Source organism: Sabethes cyaneus, chromosome 2 (assembly GCF_943734655.1).
Source record: "Sabethes cyaneus chromosome 2, idSabCyanKW18_F2, whole genome shotgun sequence".
Lineage (NCBI taxonomy): Eukaryota > Metazoa > Arthropoda > Insecta > Diptera > Culicidae > Sabethes > Sabethes cyaneus.
Window position 1 is genome coordinate 99219631 of NC_071354.1, and position 22100 is coordinate 99241730.

At 41.5% G+C, this 22100-nt stretch overlaps 3 protein-coding genes and 1 long non-coding RNA gene across 4 annotated transcripts; 1 reads left to right on the forward strand and 3 right to left on the reverse strand.

The window, feature by feature from the left end:
* Positions 1-2183: 2183 nt before the first annotated feature.
* Positions 2184-8027, reverse strand: LOC128735753 (uncharacterized). The gene has a single exon (XM_053830242.1). The coding sequence runs from the start codon at positions 8025-8027 to the stop codon at positions 2184-2186; it is 5844 nt and encodes a 1947-aa protein (XP_053686217.1).
* Positions 8028-14380: 6353 nt separating this feature from the next.
* Positions 14381-15210, reverse strand: LOC128738077 (uncharacterized). The gene is made up of 3 exons (XR_008412070.1): positions 15021-15210; positions 14690-14957; positions 14381-14569 (listed from the first exon to the last, which is right to left on the reverse strand). It is a non-coding gene; the product is annotated as an uncharacterized LOC128738077 (long non-coding RNA).
* A 721-nt stretch (positions 15211-15931) lies between these two features.
* Positions 15932-17061, forward strand: LOC128737313 (28S ribosomal protein S2, mitochondrial). The gene is made up of 4 exons (XM_053831929.1): positions 15932-16003; positions 16067-16186; positions 16244-16306; positions 16362-17061. Exons 2-4 carry the CDS (start codon positions 16150-16152, stop codon positions 16988-16990), a joined length of 729 nt encoding a protein of 242 aa, XP_053687904.1. The 5' UTR covers positions 15932-16003; positions 16067-16149; the 3' UTR covers positions 16991-17061.
* Positions 17062-17599: 538 nt separating this feature from the next.
* LOC128737674 (tRNA-splicing endonuclease subunit Sen34) lies at positions 17600-18702 on the reverse strand. The gene is made up of 4 exons (XM_053832365.1): positions 18588-18702; positions 18172-18519; positions 18000-18107; positions 17600-17941 (listed from the first exon to the last, which is right to left on the reverse strand). Exons 1-4 carry the CDS (start codon positions 18643-18645, stop codon positions 17610-17612), a joined length of 846 nt encoding a protein of 281 aa, XP_053688340.1. The 5' UTR covers positions 18646-18702; the 3' UTR covers positions 17600-17609.
* Between the last annotated feature and the right edge of the window lie 3398 nt (positions 18703-22100).

Below are 22100 nucleotides of genomic sequence, written 5' to 3' on the forward strand. Positions count from 1 at the left end.
TTGATTACTCTACTGATTACCATTGATTACATTCCTTTAGTTTTACCGTGAACGTGCGGAAAGAAAACGTGCGATGTATCCAGCTTTTTACGCGCTTTTTGGAGCAATAATGTTCCATTATTGATTATCCAGCTTTTTACGCACTATAATAGCGGACGCTATAAATTGTGTTCGTAATATGTGATCAATCTTTTTGACAACTCTGCATCCATCAAAACTGGGTACTCTTCTCCTGTACGGCAGTGTTGCTCTTTCTTTCGTTTACGCAAAAGAAGGAAGGCAATAGTTTTGTTTACATTTCGCACAGTTTTGCTTTCCTTCTTTGACGTAAACGAAAGAAAGAGAACGGTAGTGTTGCAAGAGAAAAGTGCCAGATTTGATGTATGCAGAGTTGTCAAAAAGATTGTTCGCATTTTACGAACACAATTTATAGCGGCCACCAAGGCGGCCACCATTATAGCGCGTAAAAAGCTGGATAGCGCGTAAAAAGCTGGATTGGGGAAATGCCAAAAATGCTGTTCAAATATTACGAACACGTCCGCCATTATGGCTCGCAAAAAGCTGGATAGAGCAATAGAGTGGACCCCCGTTCGTTTGAACGATTCCTCATGCAAACTAACGGAATTTGAACAACTAGCAACCCTAAATATACTGAAACTTATATGAACTGGCCGCCCTGCTCTTTGTTATTGTTTTGGTGGTTTGATTTAATCTCGTTTAGTTGGTAGTTGTAAGCAGCGAATATGTTATTCTCCGATCGGATTTCTATCGTAATCGTTGGGAAACGAAATGTGAAACTGATTAAACTAGGATTAAACACGCTAGATCAGTACAAACAAATCGTGTTTATGTGCATTGTCTGCGAAGGCAAATGATGCCATGTTGAGAATGACATTTGAACCATTTTTAATTTGCACATCGTGCAAACCAGCGGGGCTCAAACACAGAAAACAGATTAACAGGCTCGAAAGAAGTAATCGATTTTTTGTGTGTAAAATCTGTCGGTAGCGCCCTCCAGAAATAGTTTGCCAAACGCATAAAAAAATATCCATGTACCTTTATCAATATTTCTTTGTGCTGGATTTAGATATAGCAGCGATGGCAGCGACATCAAGATTTAGTTTGCCACTTACTGCTCGAGGGTGCTCTATTGAGGGATTACTCGTAGATTACATAAAGACCTTTTACACACTTTTTGTCAATTACCTGGTAGTCTGTTCTCTGTGGCTCAAATTAAAAAGTGTTCAGATTAAAAACGGTCAAACGAACAGGGGTTCACGGTATATCTTTTAACTTAATCAATATGGAATGCATCGCAAAGCTTTATACGCACTGTGTCCGAGTATAATATTCAAGGTGCGTGACAATAGCTTAAGTAGATTTCATAACTATTTCAATACTTGTTAATCAAACATTTAGGCAAAGAGTATGCGTGTTCGATTGGCTCCCTCAAGCAGAAAAATAAATTGCAAATGCAAAAAAATCTGTATTAATTCAACAAAAAATATTGTTGACTGAAGGCTAACCCAGATATTTTTTTGATTCTAACTGTTCGGATAACTAAATATTTTGTAGCAGCACTTTTGGAGTGGCTCAAAAACTGAAATTATATTCATTATTTAGTTGGTTTACAAACGATCAAACAATTTGTATCACTCACTCAAATAGTCTCCTCCTTCCTTACGAATTTGTCCTTCCTAAACTTTTCCTACCGTTACTCCTTTCCTGCTTACTTTTCCTATTATTTAATACACTTATTAGATATTTATTTTTGTTTATTTCTTCTCTTTTCAGATACTCACGAATTAATCACCGTACTAGTCCACGTATCGTCGCAGTAGTACAATGGAGGGTTAGCAGCAGTGTTTCGATCTAGGTAAGTATTTTCATGTTAATCTTGCATTATTTACTCACTATATAATATTTTTTCTCTTCTTTACTTGCAGGTACTCACGGAGATCAATTGGGACCACCGAAATTTCCACCTTATCGCTCTTAACACTGTTTATAATTAATTTTAATAGATTTTTTGTAATTTAGATAACCACGTTTGCACAATTTTCGATTGTTTACTTTTCTTCGCTACTTCTTCCACCTGACAGTTCACTTCCGCTTTCTACATGGCCGAAATGTCACCCGTCACGGTATTCGCTGATTACGACGATTACACCGACCGCCTACAGTCAATGCCCGGTGATGTGAACATTCCCCTGCCCGTAACATCCGGTAGAGCCTCCAGCACTTCCGGATTTACCATCCTGGATCTCCATCACCGCCAGATTCGCCACAGCTCGTCGATACACCTTGCCATCTGCCGTCCTCACATCCGCTTGCCGGATTCTTCCATCTGCTCCCTTCACGATTTCCTGTACGCGTCCTCGTCTCCAGTACTTCCGGTTCTTTCCTTCCACCATGAACACCAGATCTCCGACCTCTAGGGGCTTCGTGTCCTCGAACCATTTCGGGCGATGGTTGAGAGTAGGCAAGTACTCCTGTGACCACCGTTTCCATAACTTGCTAGCCAGGCATCGCGATCGGTGATACATGTTGCGCAGGGTTTCGTGGTATTGGTCGAGGTTGTCCAACACTGCGTCTTCCTTAGTTACCGTTCCACGAATGAAGTGGTTCGGTGATATGGCTTCTTCCCCGGCGGACTCCTGTGGAATGTACGTTAATGGTCGATGATTAATCATATCCTCGGCTTCTGCCAAGGCCGTGACGAGAATCTCGTCTGTCAGCTTCCGCCCGTCGTCCAAAACCCGTAGTGCCTCTTTGACGGACCGCACCATCCGCTCCCAGACACCGCCCATGTGTGGTGTACTGGGAGGGTTGAAATGCCACGCTGTGATGGACGAAGTAGCCTGTTCCGCACACTCTCGATGGACCTTCTCGATCTCCTTCATCATCGCGGTGTTTGCTCCGTGGAAGCACGTAGCGTTGTCAGAGAATATATGATCCGGATCGCCTCGCTTGCTCACGAATCGTCTGATGGCCATCAGGCAGGACTGCGTACTAAGGCTGTAAACCACGTCCAGGTGCACGGCCCTCACAGCCATACATGTGAAGACTACCACCCATCTCTTCTCCGTTCTGCGACCTATGGTTACCTCGACTGGCCCTAGATAGTCGACTCCTACCGCACTGAACGGCCGTAGGTGAGTAGTGGTACGATGAACGGGTAGCGGTCCCATCATTGGAGCAGCGGGAACACATCGATGCACCTTGCACCACACGCAAGTCTCGGTCGCTCGTCGAATAGCTGTTCGTGCGTTCTGTATCCAGAACTTTTGACGAAGCTCGTTGAACACGGTCTCCCTGTAAGCATGTCCAAACTTTTCATGGTAATACAGGATCAGCTTCTGGGTTATCTCGTGTCTCCCCGATAATATGATCGGGAATCTCTTGTCGAACGGAATCATTTCATTGGATTCCATTCTTCCTCGTACTCGCAGTACACCTTCAGCGTCTAGTATGGGAGAACATTTGAACAGGACGCTTGACTTCTCGATTCTCTTCGGTGGTTGTCCCGCTTCTAGCTTGAGATTCGCTGTAAGCACGTTCATCTCCTCCGGAAAACTGGCGAATTGCGACTGCTTCCAGAGAACGGTCTCTGCCTGCCGGAGCTCTTCTTGTCGAAGTGGCAGCTGAACCGTTGAATACCTTGCTTTGATTAGCGGACGATGATGCTCCGTAGCTTGTGATGTCACGATTGGCTCGCCGGTCTTTTTACGGCGACAGTTGGTGATGAATCGCACCACCGTTGCAGTCACCCGTACCAGCTTCGACCAACGAGAAACAGCGCTCACATCCACCACTTCATGAAACATCACTAGACCTCTCGCCTCCTCGATGGTTTCTTCGCTTGGTTCGATCACTGGCCACTGGTCGCGCGGTTGATACAGCATCGTCGGACCCTTCACCCATTCCGATTCATTCTGCAATGGAGGTCCTCGTCCCCACTTGGTGAGAACATCCGCGACGTTCTGCTTGGTCGGTACCCATCGCCAGTCCCTCATGTTGGTTAGTTCCAGAATTTCACCAACTCTAAATGCGACGAATTGTTTATATTTATATTGATCTGACTGCAGCCACGACAGTACAGTTCGGGAATCGGTCCACAGAGTGGTGCGATCGATGTGCAGCGTAGTCGTTTCCAGAAAGGTTTGGCTCATTCGAGCACCGAGGACAGCAGCCATCAGCTCCAGTCTGGGAATTGACTGACGTTTTAACGGCGCTACCTTCGCGCGCGACATGACCAGACTACAGTTCACTTCTCCATCGACGACCGACCGAAGATATGTCACGCAGCCATAAGCGTGCTCGCTGGCGTCAGTAAAGATGTGCAGCTCGAGGGACTCTACCGCCGTAGATTTAGCGCAACCAAGAAAACATCGTGGAATTCGTAGTGTCTCGACTTCCGGAAGCAAACCAACCCACTGCTGCCACAGGTTCCAGCAGCGTTCATCAATCTCTTGATCCCACTCACAACCACTACGCCAGAGATGTTGAACGAGTATCTTGCCATGGATTGTAAATGGCGACAGTAGCCCCAAAGGGTCGAAAAATCCCATAACACAGCTTAGGACATTTCGCTTTGTTGGCCGTGTTTCCCCGCACAAGTAGGCTTGCATTTCCGGTCGGGGTGTTGCGGAGAACGCAAAGACATCCGCTTCTTGCTCCCAGCTTACCCCAAGTACACGTTCGTTGGACTTCTGGGAACTGGACTTATCTAGATTGAAGACGACTGCTCCACCAGGTTTGGCGTCCCCCAATGCTGTCAAAACTTCTGACGAATTGGATACCCAGTTTCGAATATCAAAACCGGCTTTCTTATGAATGAACCTCACCTGCTTCGCTCGTTTAACCGCTTCCTGAACCGTGTCGGCACTGTCGAAGTAATCATCGACATAGTGCCTTTTGATGATAGCCACCGCTGCTTCCGGGAACTGTCCGGCATGCTCCTCCGCATTTCGGTTCTTGACATACTGTGCGGATGCAGGCGAGCACGTTGAACCAAATGTGGCAACATCCATTACATACACTTTCGGCTTTTCTGCGCTGTTGTTCCGGAACAGGAACCACTGGGCGGATTTGTCCTTGGCAACCATTTTCATTTGGTGGTACATCTCCCGGATATCCCCACCGAAAGCAACCCGCCGCTCCCGAAAGTTGAGAAGCACCGACACCAGCGGCACCAGCAGATCCGGCCCCTTCAGCAGCATCGAGTTGAGGGAGATTCCTTGGACCATCGCCGCAGCGTCCCAGATGAGTCTTACTTTGTCCGGCTTCTTCGGATTTAGCACCACATTCAGTGGAAGATACCACACCTTCTCGGGACTTGCATAGCGCAGCTCTGCTTCAGTGGCTTCATGGGCATATCCTTTTGCTTGATACTCATTGATCTGCTTCCGAACGTTTTGGTACAGCTCCGGCGACTTTTCCAGCTTTCTCTCCAACTGCTTGAGCCGTTTCAGCGCCATAGAGTAGCTGTCCGGGAAGCTCACGTCGTCCTTCATCCAGAGGAGACCCGTCTCGAAGTGATCCCCTACACGTTTCGTAGTCTGCTCTAGGATCGACCGAGCCCTCTTGTCTTCAGCCGATTCCCGTTGCACTCGGACTACCGATTCTTCCAGTGCGTAATGATTCTTGAGGAGATCATGAAGATCTTCGTTTGAGACTTCCTGATGGTAGCCTAGGTAATGGCCTTGCGACTCAAGTGATGCTCGCCGTGGCCCATACACTGTCCAGCCCAGTTGGCACCGTACTGCGATTGGCTCGCTTGTCGTGCCAATCTTCGCCTCTAACGGAGCAAAGGCGTGGATGTTGCTTAGCCCTATTAAAATTGCTGGTCGACCGTCATACGAACTGATCGGCAATCCCCGCATGTGATCGTACTGCGCCGATAGTTCGTCAGCCTTGAGCGCCTGATGCGGTAGTCTTAACTTGTCGACCGTATACACCGAGCGCAGCAAAGTCTTCTCCGGATTCTCCTCATCGACCGCCGACATCCATAAATTCATTCGCCTGGAGTTCTTTTCCACTCGATAAACGTCCGCCGTCCAGTTCAGAACTAGTTTTTCCTTCACTCCGCCTAGCCCCAGACGATCAGCCAAATCAGTCTCTATTAAGGTGATGGAAGCTCCTTCGTCCAGGAACGCAAGTACCACCAGCGATTTTTCTCCGCAATGAACCATAACTGGAATCATACGGAACATCGTTGAACCACTGGGATTGATGTGTGCGTGCATGGCAACCGCCACCGTGGCCGGATGGATCAGCGAATTGTGAGATTCTCCGCAGCCATCCACGTCGCACCGAATTTTGAAACGACATTGCCCACTGTGCTCGTTCAGGCAGACCCTGCACAGTTTCCATTTGGTGACGATCTTCATTCTGTCTGCGAAGGACAGATTTTTGAAATCCTGGCAGAATCTAAGCCGATGGTCGTCTCGCTGGCACGCTCTACACGGCTTCTGCTTCTGCCGATCGTTCCGACCGTTGGATCCACTCGCCTCACTGTGGCTGTATAGAGCTGCTTTCTCCTTCGGCTTAGCCTTGCCGCTGGTCCCCGCTGCTGCCTTTATGTCCGGCTTATATTCGTAGTTGACGTTCGCCTCGCAAGCGTCAGACACGATCTTGGAGATGAAATCCGTGAACGTTCGTAGAGTCACTTCCTTCTTCTTCCGTTTGTAATGTAACCATTGTCGCTTTTCACCGTCGGGAAGTTTGCTGACCAAATCCTGAATCAGGATTGGATTCACAAGGTGAAGTGTGAGCTCGGCAGCTTCTAAATGCTCGCAGAGCTGTTCCACTGCATTTCCGAAAGGGATGAAACTGGCCAACCGGTCGGCTCTCGGGGAGTCCAGCTTCCGAACCCTCTCAAGATGGCTTTGCAGCAGTTGCTCAGGTCTCCCGTAAAGTTGTCGGAGTTTCGTGATGACCCTAGGAACCGATTTGGGGAGGAGGAGATGTCCGCGAACTGACTCGAGCGCCGCACCCTTTAGGCTTTCTTGAAGTCGCACCAAGTTCTCTACGTCCGAGTAGCCGCACGCCTCATTAGATGCTTGGTAGGCCCCAAAGAAAAGAGGCCACTCTTCCGGCTTTCCTGTAAAGGTGGGAAGTTTCCTGGTAAGCCCATTCCTGGCGCTTAACTGGGCTCTACTCGGCCCGATACGCTGGGGCCCCTGCCCGTTTGGGGAGCTGATATGACTTTTATTTTCATCGTCGTCGTTATCTCCGTCGACCGTTTGTTCGTTGTCGCTGGCATCGGAATCATCATCGAAGTCATCATCGGAGCTCTCGTCTTCTTCATCTTCTTCACCGCCGTTGTTCTTGTCAAAGCGATCGAGAATCTCCTTCGTCAGCTTACCCGGTCTTCGTTCCTTCGGAGACTTTTTCGAAGTACTCGGCTGGATGTCCTGGGATCCAGACTTCTTATTATTCGACGGCTTTTGCTTGACATCTACCTTCGCCATCTGCATTTTCAATTTAGACAGCTTCTCGCGATGCGCGGCCTCCATCAACTTCATTTCCTCGAAGTGCTCCTGTTTTTCTCGTAATTCCGTTTCGAACAGGATCCGCTTTTCCTCCATTTCCTTCTCGCGCAACTGCCTGGCGGATTCTAGCTGTTGTTCGCGTAGGTTACAGTCAAGGCGCATTTGCTTTTCCTTTAGCGCATTGTTAATTTCAATTTCCTTCTGCTTGATCATCCACTCGGCTTCCATTTCTTCCTCCTTACGTTTCCTTTCCGCGTCCATAGCTTTCAGCTTCTCGGCGACGGTTGGAGGGATGGGCGTAGGATTCTTCTTATCACGGTTCTTCTTCAGCTTTTCTTGGTATACAGCTTGACACGAATCATCCGGACAGAACCACTTCTTGTCCTTCTTTGGCATCGTAGTTATGCCCACACAGCGTGTGTGATACCACTGATCGCAGTTGTCACAGGCAATCATAGCCTCATTCTCCGTTGAAATCTGCTTACATTGCTCGCAGGGAGTGGTAGTCAGGTCCAGGGATTTGCTACTCATCGTGATTGAGGCCTCCGAAATCTCGTTATTTGATTTTTGAGATTGTTCGGATAACTAAATATTTTGTAGCAGCACTTTTGGAGTGGCTCAAAAACTGAAATTATATTCATTATTTAGTTGGTTTACAAACGATCAAACAATTTGTATCACTCACTCAAATAGTCTCCTCCTTCCTTACGAATTTGTCCTTCCTAAACTTTTCCTACCGTTACTCCTTTCCTGCTTACTTTTCCTATTATTTAATACACTTATTAGATATTTATTTTTGTTTATTTCTTCTCTTTTCAGATACTCACGAATTAATCACCGTACTAGTCCACGTATCGTCGCAGTAGTACAATGGAGGGTTAGCAGCAGTGTTTCGATCTAGGTAAGTATTTTCATGTTAATCTTGCATTATTTACTCACTATATAATATTTTTTCTCTTCTTTACTTGCAGGTACTCACGGAGATCAATTGGGACCACCGAAATTTCCACCTTATCGCTCTTAACACTGTTTATAATTAATTTTAATAGATTTTTTGTAATTTAGATAACCACGTTTGCACAATTTTCGATTGTTTACTTTTCTTCGCTACTTCTTCCACCTGACAGTTCACTTCCGCTTTCTACATGGCCGAAATGTCACCCGTCACGGTATTCGCTGATTACGACGATTACACCGACCGCCTACAGTCAATGCCCGGTGATGTGAACACTAACTGTTTGACCTTTTAGTTCAACAATAGGGTTTGTTACTTCGAATAATAGCTAGTTTCTATCAAAGAAAAAATTGTAAAATCAAAAATAAGTATTTTTGGGTTTATAATCGATCTAGTTGAAGCAAAAAGAGTATGAATTAAGTTTAAACAATATTTTTTTGATTCAAAAATATGATTCCAGTTGAATTCAACAACAGGTAATTGTTGTTTCAAACTATCATCATTTTTCTGCGTACTTTTGACAATTCTCGCTGCTCGATTGGCTCCCAAGATGGCTGCTTCCGCGTATCTCTCACCTCTGAGTATTTCTAGTGTTAGTACCAAGAAGAAATTTCATCATGGTGTGGGTGAAATCGTAAATCGATCAATCACGATCAAGAGTGACATCCACGGGGTAAATCACTTCCTGCATAAATATACAATAAGTGATAAATATTGATAACAATATTTACTATTTTAAATGTGTCCACCTCATCATAACAACTCTTGCCACATACTGTTATGGGACTTGACAGCTCAAGATCGTATTGGAAAGGTGGAAAATTTTGTAAAATATTCATCAATACCGGTAAATATATTTACCCCGGGCAAAACCATGGAAATATACATCTACCCCGTAACAAAGTGACAGTTATTAACAGTTTGCCATAACACCCGCCAGTGTCAAAAATGTCGCGACGATCGTTTTTACGTGCCAGTCAAAATTGACGCACCTTCGATTTCCAAAGGAAATGTTAATTTTTGTTACGTTAAATGTGAACGCAATAAGCTGTCTGGACAACGATTTGAAAAGTGCGTATTGATTATTTCAGCATTATTTCATGTTTTCGGTAAAACTGTTTGAATTCTTGGTGGGTTGTTTGATTGATTTGTTTACAAGATAAAAAGCGGTATTTATTACAAGATTGTCATTCTTGTGTACGAGTTGTCTGCTCTAAAGTATTTGAATATTGCGTGTTTCATTAAAAGTTATCCGCTGCGCAATTCAAAATGAAATGCTCTTTCATGATTGCTGGATCGATTTTGTCGTTAACAGAACAAGTTAAGCAAAATTCAAGAGTAAATCCAAGCAATAGAGATCGTTGCAGTTGTACAAAAAACACACTGTTATATGACAGAACCAAATAGAGCATGTCATTATGATAGAAGAACCAGTTATGCTGCTATTGTCATTACCACGGAAACGTTTTGGTACTTGACATAATATTGTCAGTTCGTAAAATACTCTATTGAAATAATAAACCAATTCAGATCTTATATGCACAAGGGATTTGCCAAAACAAATGATAATAAACTCTTTCTTCGATATTTACGCCGCTTTCAAACATCTGTCGTGAACCATGAACCAGCAGTTTTAGGTACGTTTGATTAGTATGGGAGCTGTCACATTGTTACCGGGTTGATATACATAAATATATTTGAAGTGATTCGCCCCGTGGGTGGAAACTTTCGTAAAATATTCATCAATACCGGTAAATATATTTACCCCGGGTAAAAGCGTGGAAATATGCATAAATATATTGCGATTATTATCTAAAATTTTTCTTTCGTAGGTTTAGTTGTGCGCCTAACAGTTGCGCGCAGCTCTGTTCTGGTTGCTCGCAGTCAAAGTATCTCTTTTACACTCACACGAAATTTCGTAAGAAACTGTCAACGCAAGGGTGATGAGAAAAGCAACAATATTTCTCTCTCGCTCATCACCTGAATGCTAGGGTAGCTTGATTTGTGTTTGCCCGTTCAAACATGCACAATTTTTTTACAAACGCAATCAGCATTTAAATTTTATCATTTTCGGTTAACGTAAAACATTGTGACTGTGTTGTTTGTAAGTCTGTATGTAATAGAACAAAACGAATGTTATCTAAGCAAAGAATAAGAGTATAAACATAGAAAACTTACTCGTGCTTACACTGTCAATAATACATGATTTGCCTTTGCGCACAACTATATAAAGCTGAAAAACGAAAGATTTTCTCGGGAAGCACAATATTTATTATTGCAAATTGCATCAAAAACGCGAAATGCAAGAAACTTGCAAACATTTTGCAAGCAAAATTCCAGCAGTGAGCCGTCAATTATTCATGTCAATTTATTGGGATTGACACTTGCAATAAGTTGACATAAATATTTGACAGCTCGCTGCTAGCATTTTGCTTGTAAACTGTTTGCAAGATTTTTGCATTTCGCGTTTTTGATGTAATTTGCAATATATTTATCCCGCATTTTGCACCTTACTGGACACCGCAGTCTAAAAGTGCGACTGGCACAAAAAGTGCGACAATGCGAATGCTGTGAGTGAGAAAGAGAAAGAGTGACAACTGCAATGTTGCTGTTTTGTTTTGTCTAATACATTGGCATCAGAGAAAATAATCTGGATTAATCCAGGTACAGCTGCAAAGCACAATAATAAATTTGAAGTGATTCGCCCCGTGGTGACGTCAAACTTTGAAAACAAACCCCAATGTTCGGCGCGGTTTGTTTTTGTAATTTGACGTCGTTTCCTGATTTTTCGTTACTAATAGCGAATTCATAAATTAACCTGGCTCAGGTCGATTAGCACTCAGTTTTAATCGAAGTGCTGTCAAAGCGTTCATAAATTAACCGAGATTGCATTTCGGTTAAACTGACAGCATCAAGGGGTCGGACACTCGGCACAGCCGTTTTTATGTTAGGCGACTTGAAACGAACCGAACTGTGCCGGTGCTGTACCGAAAGTGCCGAACTGCAAGATTTGTTTATTTATTTATTTATTTATTTATTATATATAATTCATCTGACCTTAAAATTGTCTACATGAAGAAAATCTTATTCTAAATAAGCTCTACGCAATCTCTGTGCAAACAAGTGTGACGGTAAACCAAAGTCAAAAAGTTCCTCTACATTAGAAAAGGTCCTGATACATTCAGTTATCGGTTCGCTATATCCGAACGCCGTCCGATGAAACTGCGTTTGAACTAGTCCAGTTGATCGCAACGGTCGTTGTGATGCGCGAAAATTAATCATGGAAAGCAAGTTTGGAGAGTCGATTTCGCCATTGATAGTTTTTGCTACGAATATTGCTTGTTGCATCTTGCGTCGGTGTTCAAGGGTGTCCAAGTCGAGTAAACGGCACCTATCTACGTAAGCAGGTAAGATATCCGGATGTTCCCAGGGCAAGTGTCGCAATGCTAGTCGGATAAATCTCCGTTGCCGTTGATTTGTTAAATTTGTTAAAATCTGATAGACCTGGCAACCGTGCGAGATGATTTTGACAACTGGCAGTGCTCCCATTTCATATGTAAAATTGAACCGGAGGTGTGTAAAGCCCTATAAATGTTATTTTTATAAGGCTTTAGAGGTGTGCCGTTTGATATTTCTGCAGTGCCGGGGCACTATGTGCTGAGTGTCCGACCCCTTGGACAGCATTTTATTTGAAGCGCAGGTTAAAACTGTCTAGCATTATGGTTTACTGGTCGATCTGTCAAACTGCCCGTATCGTTCATAAAATTCGGGTTCCAGTTAGCATGAACCCAGGTTAATTTATGAATTCGCTATCATATACTAGAGTGACTATCCAGCTTTTTACGCGCTATAATGGCGATAAATTGTTGTCAATAGTGCAGAGTTGTCAAAAAGATTGTTCGCATATTACGAACACAATTTATAGCGTCCGCCATTATAGCGCGTAAAAAGCTGGATACCAGCTTCTCTTTCCTGCATATCCGTTGGATAGGTCGTCTGCTCGATTGGAATGACACTGACAGATAATTATCATTCCAATTTAGACATTGTCGCCACTCTGTATCCAGCTTTTTACGCGCTATAATGGTGGCCGCTATAAATTGTGTTCGTAATATGCAATCAATCTTTTTGACAACTCTGCATACATCAAATCTAGCACTCTTCTCTTGCAACACTACCGTGCTCTTTCTTTCGTTTACGTCAAAGAAGGAAAGCAAAACTATGCGAAATGTAAACAAAACTATTGCCCTTCTACTTCTGCGTAAACGAAAGAAAGAGCAACACTGCCGTACAGGAGAAGAGTGCCCAGTTTTGATGTATGCAGAGTTGTCAAAAAGATTGATCACATATTACGAGCACAATTCTAGATAGAATTAACAAAAGGGCGAATGTCTCAAGCGTAAACAAACCGAGTGAGGGTTGATTTTCATATGCTGGTCCAGCAAAAAGTAACTGTCACCCGTTTTGTTTATATTTGCGACATTCGCCTTTTGTTAATTCTATCTAGATTGGATCAGGCAGGGGCAAGGGGTTTCTAACAGCAATGATTACTACGCACCTTTGAAAAAACTTACTTTTGATTACTTTACTGATTACCTCTGATTACCACTAATCAATATCTTGTGATTACTATCCAGCTTTTTACGCGCTATAATGGCGGACGCTATAAATTGTGTTCGTAATCCAGCTTTTTACGTGCTATAATGGTGGCCGCTATAAATTGTGTTCGTAATATGCGAACAATCTTTTTGACAACTCTGCATACATCAAATCTGGCACTCTTCTCTTGCAACACTACCGTGCTCTTTCTTTCGTTTACGCCAAAGAAGGAAAGCAAAACTGTGCGAAATGTAAACACAAGTATTGCTCTCCTTCTTTTGCGTAAACGAAAGAAAGAGCAATACTGCCGTACAGGAGAAGAGTGCCCAGTTTCGATGGATGCAGAGTTGTCAAAAAGATTGTTCGCATATTACGAATACAATTTATAGCGCGTAAAAAGCTGGATATGTGAACAATCTTTTTGACAACTCTGCATACATCAAAACTGGGCATTTTTCTCCTGTACGGCAGTGCACCTCTTGCTCTTTCTTTCGTTTACGCAAAAGAAGGAAAGCAAAAGTTTTGTTTACATTTCGCACAGTTTTGCTTTCCTACTTTGACGTAAACGAAAGAAAGAGCACGGTAGTGTTGCAAGAGAAGTGTGCCAGATTTGATGTATGCAGAGTTGTCAAAAAGATTGTTTGCATATTACGAACACAATTTATAGCGGCCACCAGTATCCAGCTTTTTACGCGCTATAATGGTGGCCGCTATAAATTGTGTTCGTAAGATGCGAACAATCTTTTTGACAACTCTGCATACATCAAATCTGGCACTCTTCTCTTGCAACACTACCCGATAAAAAATCCCCCCTACTTTTCCCCCGATTTAGTAGGTTCGCGTCGGCTGAATCGCCCGATTTTGGACCCGACGAATCGGCCGATTGTTGCAACGACGCTTATGGGAGTTTAACAGGGCGATCTACCGATTCGTCGGTATGTTTAATCGATCGACAAAAACCGACTAAATTGGTTGTTTAGTCGGGTGATGAAATAAAGGTGTCTGATGGAACCAAACGAAATAGGTTGATTAATCGGGCGATAAAATTTGTCAATATACCGACGAAATAGGTGGATTAATTGGTGTATGTAGTTAACTTGCCTACCAAAGCCGATCAAATCGGTGGAGGAATCAGATGACGAAATACGTAAATCATACGAAATAGGTGGATTAATCGATGGAGAAAATTTTGTAACCTACGGAACCATACAAAATAGGTCGATTATTCGGGACATAAAATTTATCAATACAGACAAAATAGGTGGATCAATTCGAGCATTATATTGAAGTCTATAGAACCAAACCTAATTCTAATAAAAATGCTCCTAATAATGCCCTGAAAGTGGCCCTCTTCAACAACTCCTCCTGCCTCAGGAACAGAGATGCCCACCGTGCGGTATCGCTCGACCAGTTTAAAAGTGACTTTAGACTTCTGAGAATTGGCGACCAGCGGCCCAAGACCGAGTTGAACGAAGAAGACTGCTTGAAATAGCACGAGCGACGTCGGCGCGATGACAACCTGTTACGATCAGAAGGTAATTAATTGGAATCGAAAAAAGCTGTTCATTGAAGAAATTTCTCTCTTCTGCGGAACATACACGAACACTTATATTGACTCCTATAGTTTAATTTCACTAACCTGCTCATCCTTCATGAAGCCAATCGATCAATTTCCTCCGCAGAACCAATCCGTTCCCATCGTGACAAAGGAGATGAACTTGTCGCAGGACCTTTTCGATTCCATGCCTCATTGACGGCGACGCAGATCCGGACGGAGTTCCTTTAAGGAAGATATAAACCGAGTCAAGAGCAGCTTGTTACTGGACCTAACCTCTATCTCCGTTGTGTGGCTCCACAATCCGATAGGAAAAAATAGTCGCACGATAATTTTCAGTGCGAAATTCCAACTAACATAGCGATAATAAGTTACAAATTCAATGCAGCTGTCTTTTTATGTAAAGGATACTTACCTAGCTATTCAAATAAAGAACAAGTAAATTAGAAGTAAACTGGCCTTGTTCAAAAATCACTCAGACTTAGCTGTCAAAACATCATTCTGTACAGAGTAAACCGATCATCATCTGATTTAATCGTTACCCGACGGTAACAGATTAAATATACCAATGCGTCGGGTGACGGAGACAACCACCCAACGCGATCCGACGAAGTCGGTTGATTAATAGGTTGATTTCTTCGGCATCCTATTTCGTCGATAGATGCGTAAAACAGCATCTGTCAAAATTTTCTATTGGGTACCGTTCTCTTTCTTTCGTTTACGTCAAAGAAGGAAAGCAAAACTGTGCGAAATGTAAACAAAACTATTGCCTTCCTTCTTTTGCGTAAACGAAAGAAAGAGCAACACTGCCGTACAGGAGAAGAGTGCCCAGTTTTGATGGATGCAGAGTTGTCAAAAAGATTGATCACATATTACGAACACAATTTATAGCGTCCGCCATTATAGCGCGTAAAAAGCTGGATACCGTCTGCCATTATAGCGCGTAAAAAGCTGGATATAGTCACTCTAGATTTTCCTATGCTGGACCAGCAAAAAATAACTCTCACTCGTTTTGTTTACATTTGTTAATTCTATCTAAATTTTTGCTTTCCTTCTTTGGCGTAAACGAAAGAAAGAGCACGGTAGTGTTGCAAGAGAAGAGTGCCAGATTTGATGTATGCAGAGTTGTCAAAAAGATTGTTCGCATATTACGAACACAATTTATAGCGTCCGCCGTTATAGCGCGTAAAAAGCTGCATACGCGTTGGATAGGTCGTCTGCTCGATTGGAATGACACTGACAGATAATTAAATATCATTCCAATTGTGACATTGTCGCCACTCTGTATATAGTCACTCTAGGTCTCAGCTCTCAGCCCCGTCTGTCAAAAGAGGTCAAAGACAAAACATCAAAAAAAAAATTACATTTGGGCTTTAAGCAAAGCAAAAGCACAAGGAAGTAAGAATATAAGTAAACATTTAAATATTATAGAAAATTCGCTTATACATTCTCTGTTCTTAGTGACATGTGAATAAAGTGTAATTGCCATCAAGGGAATACTCTTTTGTGCCGTCTTGAAGCTGGAAAGCAGGTTTTTAGCCAAAATGTTGCTTAGATCATTACAATATCTAAATAGTTTCGGTAAATATTTAAATGAGGAGAAATATGACATCATAACCTTGATTAATGCAATTTCAGCTGGCAAACGCTGCCTTTCAACACAGGCGACGTCGGTACAATCCGTTGCAGTTCCGGATAAAGGTTTCATGGTACTGATATTTAATTAGTATATTAATCAAAAAGCCTATATTTTCAGATAGTGAAATTATTCAGCATCCTGATTACTTTGGCATTCACCATCTGTTTACTATAGAGGATCTTTTTAGAGCAAAGGTTCATTTGGGACATAAAGAAGGCACTCTCCATAATAGTATGAAAGGTTACTTGTACGGTAGTAGACTAGGCCACTGCATCATTGATCTTGATAAGACAGCTGAATACTTGAGACTAGCACTTAATGTCACAGCCCATATAGCTTACCGCGGTGGAATCATACTGTTTCTCAACCGCAGTGCTCAAAATGGCCATATAGTGGAAAAAATGGCAATGGAATGCGGGGAGTATTCACATACCAGGTTCTGGCGTGGAGGTATATTAACCAATTCAAAAGTGCAATTTGGTGCTGTAACTAGACTTCCAGATTTATGCGTGTTTTTGAATACACAAAACAATATTCTTGAAATGCACAGTGCAGTTAAGGATGCGGCTAAAATGGCTATCCCAACAATAGGTATCGTGGATACAAACTGTAACGCTAATCTGATAACATACCCTGTCCCTGCGAATGACGACAGTCCTTCGGCAATCGAACTGTATTGCAAGCTGTTCAAAAATGCAGTTTTGCTGGGTAAAGAAAAACAAAAAGAATCACAACAGGCGAATTGACTTTTGTTTTTTTTTAACTTTGTAGTGATTAAATAGAATATTAGTAAAACCTAATGTAGTTTGTGTTTGCTTTCAAGGTGGCCGAAATAATAGTAGTAATTGTAAAATTTGTCAAAAAATGAATATTCATTCCTTTTGAGCACAAATTTTTTATACCATCTACCAATAGAAATTAAAATTTTATAGATTTATAAATAATGTTATGCTCTCAACATCATCGTGAAAAAAACTAATGGGAAATATTCGCTACTTAGTACAACATTGAATGTTAAACGTGGAAACCATACCACTTAGTAGATGAGATCAAAGTAACAATAGTAAGAAAAAATGTTTCAACAAACAGAAATCGCTTATGTTAGAAAAAAGCTAAGCATAAATATTCAAAAAGCTAAAGTGCTCGCCATCGTTCAAGTTGCTCGTTGGTTTTATGTATATGCTCGACTTACATCCAACATAATTCAGATTTCATGGGTTTTTTCTATTCTATATTAGATAGGTATTCAATATTTTCTTTACGTCATATAAATTTATTATTTTATCTATTTAAAGACGCAGAAACTTTATACATATAAAATTAAGTTATCTACTTTAGTAAGTACTATCAAAAAAATAAAAATATTTACATAATGGAAATGGCATTGCCCTCCCATTCCATCGTCTGATAACATATTGTGCCTAAAGAATTTTCGTACGCTACGATACAAATTTTATTAACTACTACTGATAAACGGCAACATCGGGTAAGATATTTAAAATCCAATCTAAGCTTGGAATCTTTGAGGACATGTACCACATGTGATGCATGGTAATAGAGCGGGTCTCCTGGATAAAGCAGAAAATCACATCCAAAAGTATCACCACCAGAAACGTACATTTTTTGCTTTTCCCAAATATCTTTAAACACCTTGTACTTGATTCGGTCTTCAGCGGTCAAATGGACAATAGAGAATTCTAGATAAAGGGAACGAGAAAGATAAACGAATGTTATGCCGGTGATAGTTAATCTTACCAGTTGGAATTGGATGCTCCATGGGTATTTGAACTAATGGTGTAAATGCTCCTGTTTCTAATTTTTGCCTTTCCTCGGATATTACGGTTATAGGATCCACTCTAATATCTGTATGTATTTATTGATTTCTATATATAAGTGATAGAAAAGAATAATAACAACGTATATGTACCTTTTTCTTTGGCTCCATTTTTCATAAGCTTTTTTCGTTTTCCTTCAATGATTTGAGGTAATATTTTCTCAAATTCCAACAATCTTTTCTCAATGTAGGGTGCCCGTTGTTCAGAGGTTTGCTTTTTGGTAAGGTTACGAAAACTAGTCTCATCTTCCGATTTGGGGCTGAGTAGAAGCGACGTAGCTTTGTTGAGCAAAACGATCAAGTTTTTTTCAAGACCCAAATTTAATTCATACTGAGAAAGTACAGCAGGGAGAGCAGACAAATTTACATTTCTTGATTTTGAGACGGGAACTCCAATCAAACTACCAGTAATACGATGTGTGGAACGAAGTTCACTGTAATCTAAAATTTGATAGTTATGTATTTATAAAATTATTTCTGTTTAGCTCACCGTCTAATGTTTTACTCACCGTCTACATCATAAACAAAGCCTCGACCATGTTGTAACACTACTGGAATTTTCCGCATTTGAAACTATCGGGTTAATCGGTTGAAAATAATTGTTTTTGTTTACAACACTTATCATCTAACTTATAACTTTTGGTACTGATGGTGAATGAAGTATTGCACCACGCACACATATAAAGATTTTTTGACATTAGCTGAGACCCTCGCTGAGCAATGAGGTTTAAAAAGGTGTGGCAGATGAGGACATTTGATGGTATTAGTAGCGAAAAATCAGAAAACGACGTCAAACTACAAAAACAAACCGCGTCGGACAATGGGGTTTGTTTTTGGAGATTGACGTCACGCTTCATCATGATTGGTCGATTTACGATTCCATCCACACCATGATGAAATTTCTTCATTGCACTAACACTACTTAACCGACATCTGTATATATCACATTGCTCGCTGAGGCTGTTTGCAGTAGGAGTAATATCAACAACATCAAATTCCAAACTCCCGGATCCTCTCCTCCACTTTTTGCTCCCCTCTCACTCCTACATAAGCGATCCTCAGCAAATGTCATTCTCGTTGGTGACGAAATCGCAAATTACTTCATATTCGCGTTGACGGCATTAAACGATCTCTTGCACACTCATAGAAATGCCCGTATGTACGTGTGGGTGAAAATCTGCCAAAATGTTTCGGTCTCTTGCGCTCTTTAAGAAATTCCTATTCCGCTTCACTCCTACAGTAAACTTTTGGAGGTGGCAGCAGCTTACGTTCGTCAACGCGAATTGTGAACCCGGTGATTAAACCAGTAAACCCAGAAAACGCAGAAAACCAAATCCATAAATATTTAAATATAATAATCGACCCCCCGGCACGACGCCATTTTTCTATGACTGCAATCTAAAACGTCAAAACACTGGGCGGGAAATCATTTCATAGAAAATATTGCGGTTATTTATTGTGCTTTGCAGCTGTACCTGGATTAATCCAGATTATTTTCTGTAATGCCAATGTTTATGACAAAACAAAACAGCAACATTGCAGTTGTCACTCTTTCTCTTTCTCACTCACAACATTCGCATTGTCGCACTTTTTGTGCCAGTCGCACTTTTAGACTGCGGTGTCCAGTAAGGTGCAAAATGCGGGATACATAAATTTTCATCCTGTTGCGGCGGTAACCCGCATCGTCAATCACCGCAAAGAGAACAAGGGAAGGTGGCCAAATATTTTTTGGTTTATATGTGCAATTGTTACTGATGCTTTAGCAACTAAAAATACATAAAAAAAACGTCTTTTAACCTTTTACATTCAAAAATATGTATTATATAAATCCATTGAATATCATAAGTATAAAAATATGTGTAAATAGTAACACAATTTAAGAAGTACGGAAAGGGGTTGCAAATATCTAAACATTAGAAATTAATCTATTTGTATGGCAGCTCTGGACAAAAGCACATCCTTCAATATTTGGCGAGGTCAGCATTGGGCGATAATGTATCGATATAACTGGTATCGATATTCGTGGACGAAATCTCGATATAGTTTTTTTTCGAAATAGTTAATTTCGGCATGCATATAACAGCTTTGTAAATGTTAACACGTTATACGGAGTGTTAAAAATAAATGTAAAATGCAGATCGTCACGTGATGCGAGCAATTTTGCTGATTATGCTCTCAGCTGAGTATACGTATCGATATGTGAAAAATATCGATATTCAATTAACGAAAATTCGTCAGCTTCGCTCAATACAGAATTATTTTGACAGCTTGCTATGAACTTTCCGAGAATGAAAAGATTTCTTGCAATGCACAATATATGGAGCGGTCATTGTTGTTTGGGGCCCAGCAACGAGGGGCCCATCAGTATGGGGGTACTGTCAAATCATATGTGAGAGTGTATTGGTGACACCGGGCTGATAATAATGGTATACACGCAGAAAAATGATGATAGTTTGAAACAACAATTCCCTGTTGTTGAGTTCAACTTGTGTCATATTTTTGAATCAAAAAAATATTCTTTAAACTGAATTCATACTCCTTTTGCTTCTACTAGATCGTTTATAAACCCAAAAGTACTTATTTTTGATTCTACAGTTATTTCTTTGATAGAAACTAGCAATTATTCGAAATAACAAACCTTATTGTTGAACTAAAAAGTCAAGCAGTTAGAATAAAAAAAATATCTGGGTTAGCCTTCAGTCTACAATATTTTTTGTTGAATTTAAACAGAATTTTTTTGCATTTACAATTTTTTTTCTGCGTGTAGGACTACGTATACACTCTACCACAAAAATACCCAACACTACGTAAAAAATCACCCCATCGGCAGGCAACCATGTTTTCGCTGCCAACATCTCGTGTGTGCGAAACTGAGAGAGCATGTCAGCTCTGCGTTTCACTCAACTGCCAGCAGTCTGATTTGGGCCCGCTGACAAATTTTGAGCCCAGGACATGTCGCTGACGTTTACTGCAGCTCGTTATAGGGATGTCGATGGGGTGTAAAAACTAATACAGCAAAGTTTCGTTAATTGGTGGTTCGTTAATTGGGCGGTTCGTTAATTGGGTGTTCGCTAATTGGGCTATGTGACAACTTGAATGTCAAAATTGTATGGAATTTTCGAGTTTAGAAATTTCTAACAACTGTCAGTCGGCCCAATTAGCGAATCAACTGGAGTGCAATCGTGGCCCAATTAACGAATTCAGGCTGTAAACAAATTCTAGATAGAATTAACAAAAGGGCGAAGGTCGCAAATGTAAACAAAACGGGTGAGTTATTTTTTGCTGGACCAGCATAGGAAAATCAACCCTCACTCGGTTTGTTTACGCTTGCGACATTCGCCCTTTTGTTAATTCTATCTTCAATTGAGCTTGCTGACGTTTATCGTACGCACACATCGACGCGCGATTTGTTGTTGCTGTTGTTAGATTTTACACGTTTGTTTTTGTTTTCCCCCAGTGATTCCCCCGGTAAAAAAACATACGTTTGAGTGATAAACGATAAGTTTTTGTAGCCTTTTGCATAGAGCTTGCTAAGCCCATTGCAAAAAGCTACAAAAACTTATCGTTTTTCATTCAAACGTATGTTTTTTACCGGGGTATAACTGGGGGAAAACAAAAACAAACGTGTTAAATCAATGTAAAAACTAACAACAGCAACAACAAATCGCGCATTGATGTGTGCGTACGATAAACGTCAGCAAGATTTTACATTGATTTTACACGTTTGTTTTTATTTTCCCCCAGTTATACCCCGGTAAAAACATACGTTTGAGTGATAAACGATAAGTTTTTGTAGCCTTTTGCACTGGGCTTAGCAAGCTCTATAGTCACTCAAGAGCAGACGACCGAAATTTATTGTTGTTGCAGTTGAAAACCGTAATAATCGACGTGCGACATTTGGCTTTATTCTTGATCTGCGTGTCGCAACTACGTCGCACGTGGTGCGCTGTGTTCGCACATTGATGCACTATAGAGCTTGCTAAGCCCAGTGCAAAAGGCTACAAAAACTTATCGTTTATCAC

Bases quoted from the DNA above. Each gene is read 5' to 3' on its own strand.
- LOC128737313 (XM_053831929.1), top strand. From the start codon at position 16,150: ATGTTGCTTAGATCATTACAATATCTAAATAGTTTCG. The intron at 16,187-16,243 runs GTAAATATTTAA...ATGCAATTTCAG, and splicing joins ACAATATCTAAATAGTTTCG to CTGGCAAACGCTGCCTTTCA. The intron at 16,307-16,361 runs GTTTCATGGTAC...CTATATTTTCAG, and splicing joins CGTTGCAGTTCCGGATAAAG to ATAGTGAAATTATTCAGCAT.
- LOC128735753 (XM_053830242.1), bottom strand. From the start codon at position 8,027: ATGAGTAGCAAATCCCTGGACCTGACTACCACTCCCTGCGAGCAATGT.
- LOC128737674 (XM_053832365.1), bottom strand. From the start codon at position 18,645: ATGCGGAAAATTCCAGTAGTGTTACAACATGGTCGAGGCTTTGTTTAT. The intron at 18,520-18,587 runs GTGAGTAAAACA...ATCAAATTTTAG, and splicing joins CTTTGTTTATGATGTAGACG to ATTACAGTGAACTTCGTTCC. The intron at 18,108-18,171 runs GTACATATACGT...AAATACATACAG, and splicing joins AAATGGAGCCAAAGAAAAAG to ATATTAGAGTGGATCCTATA.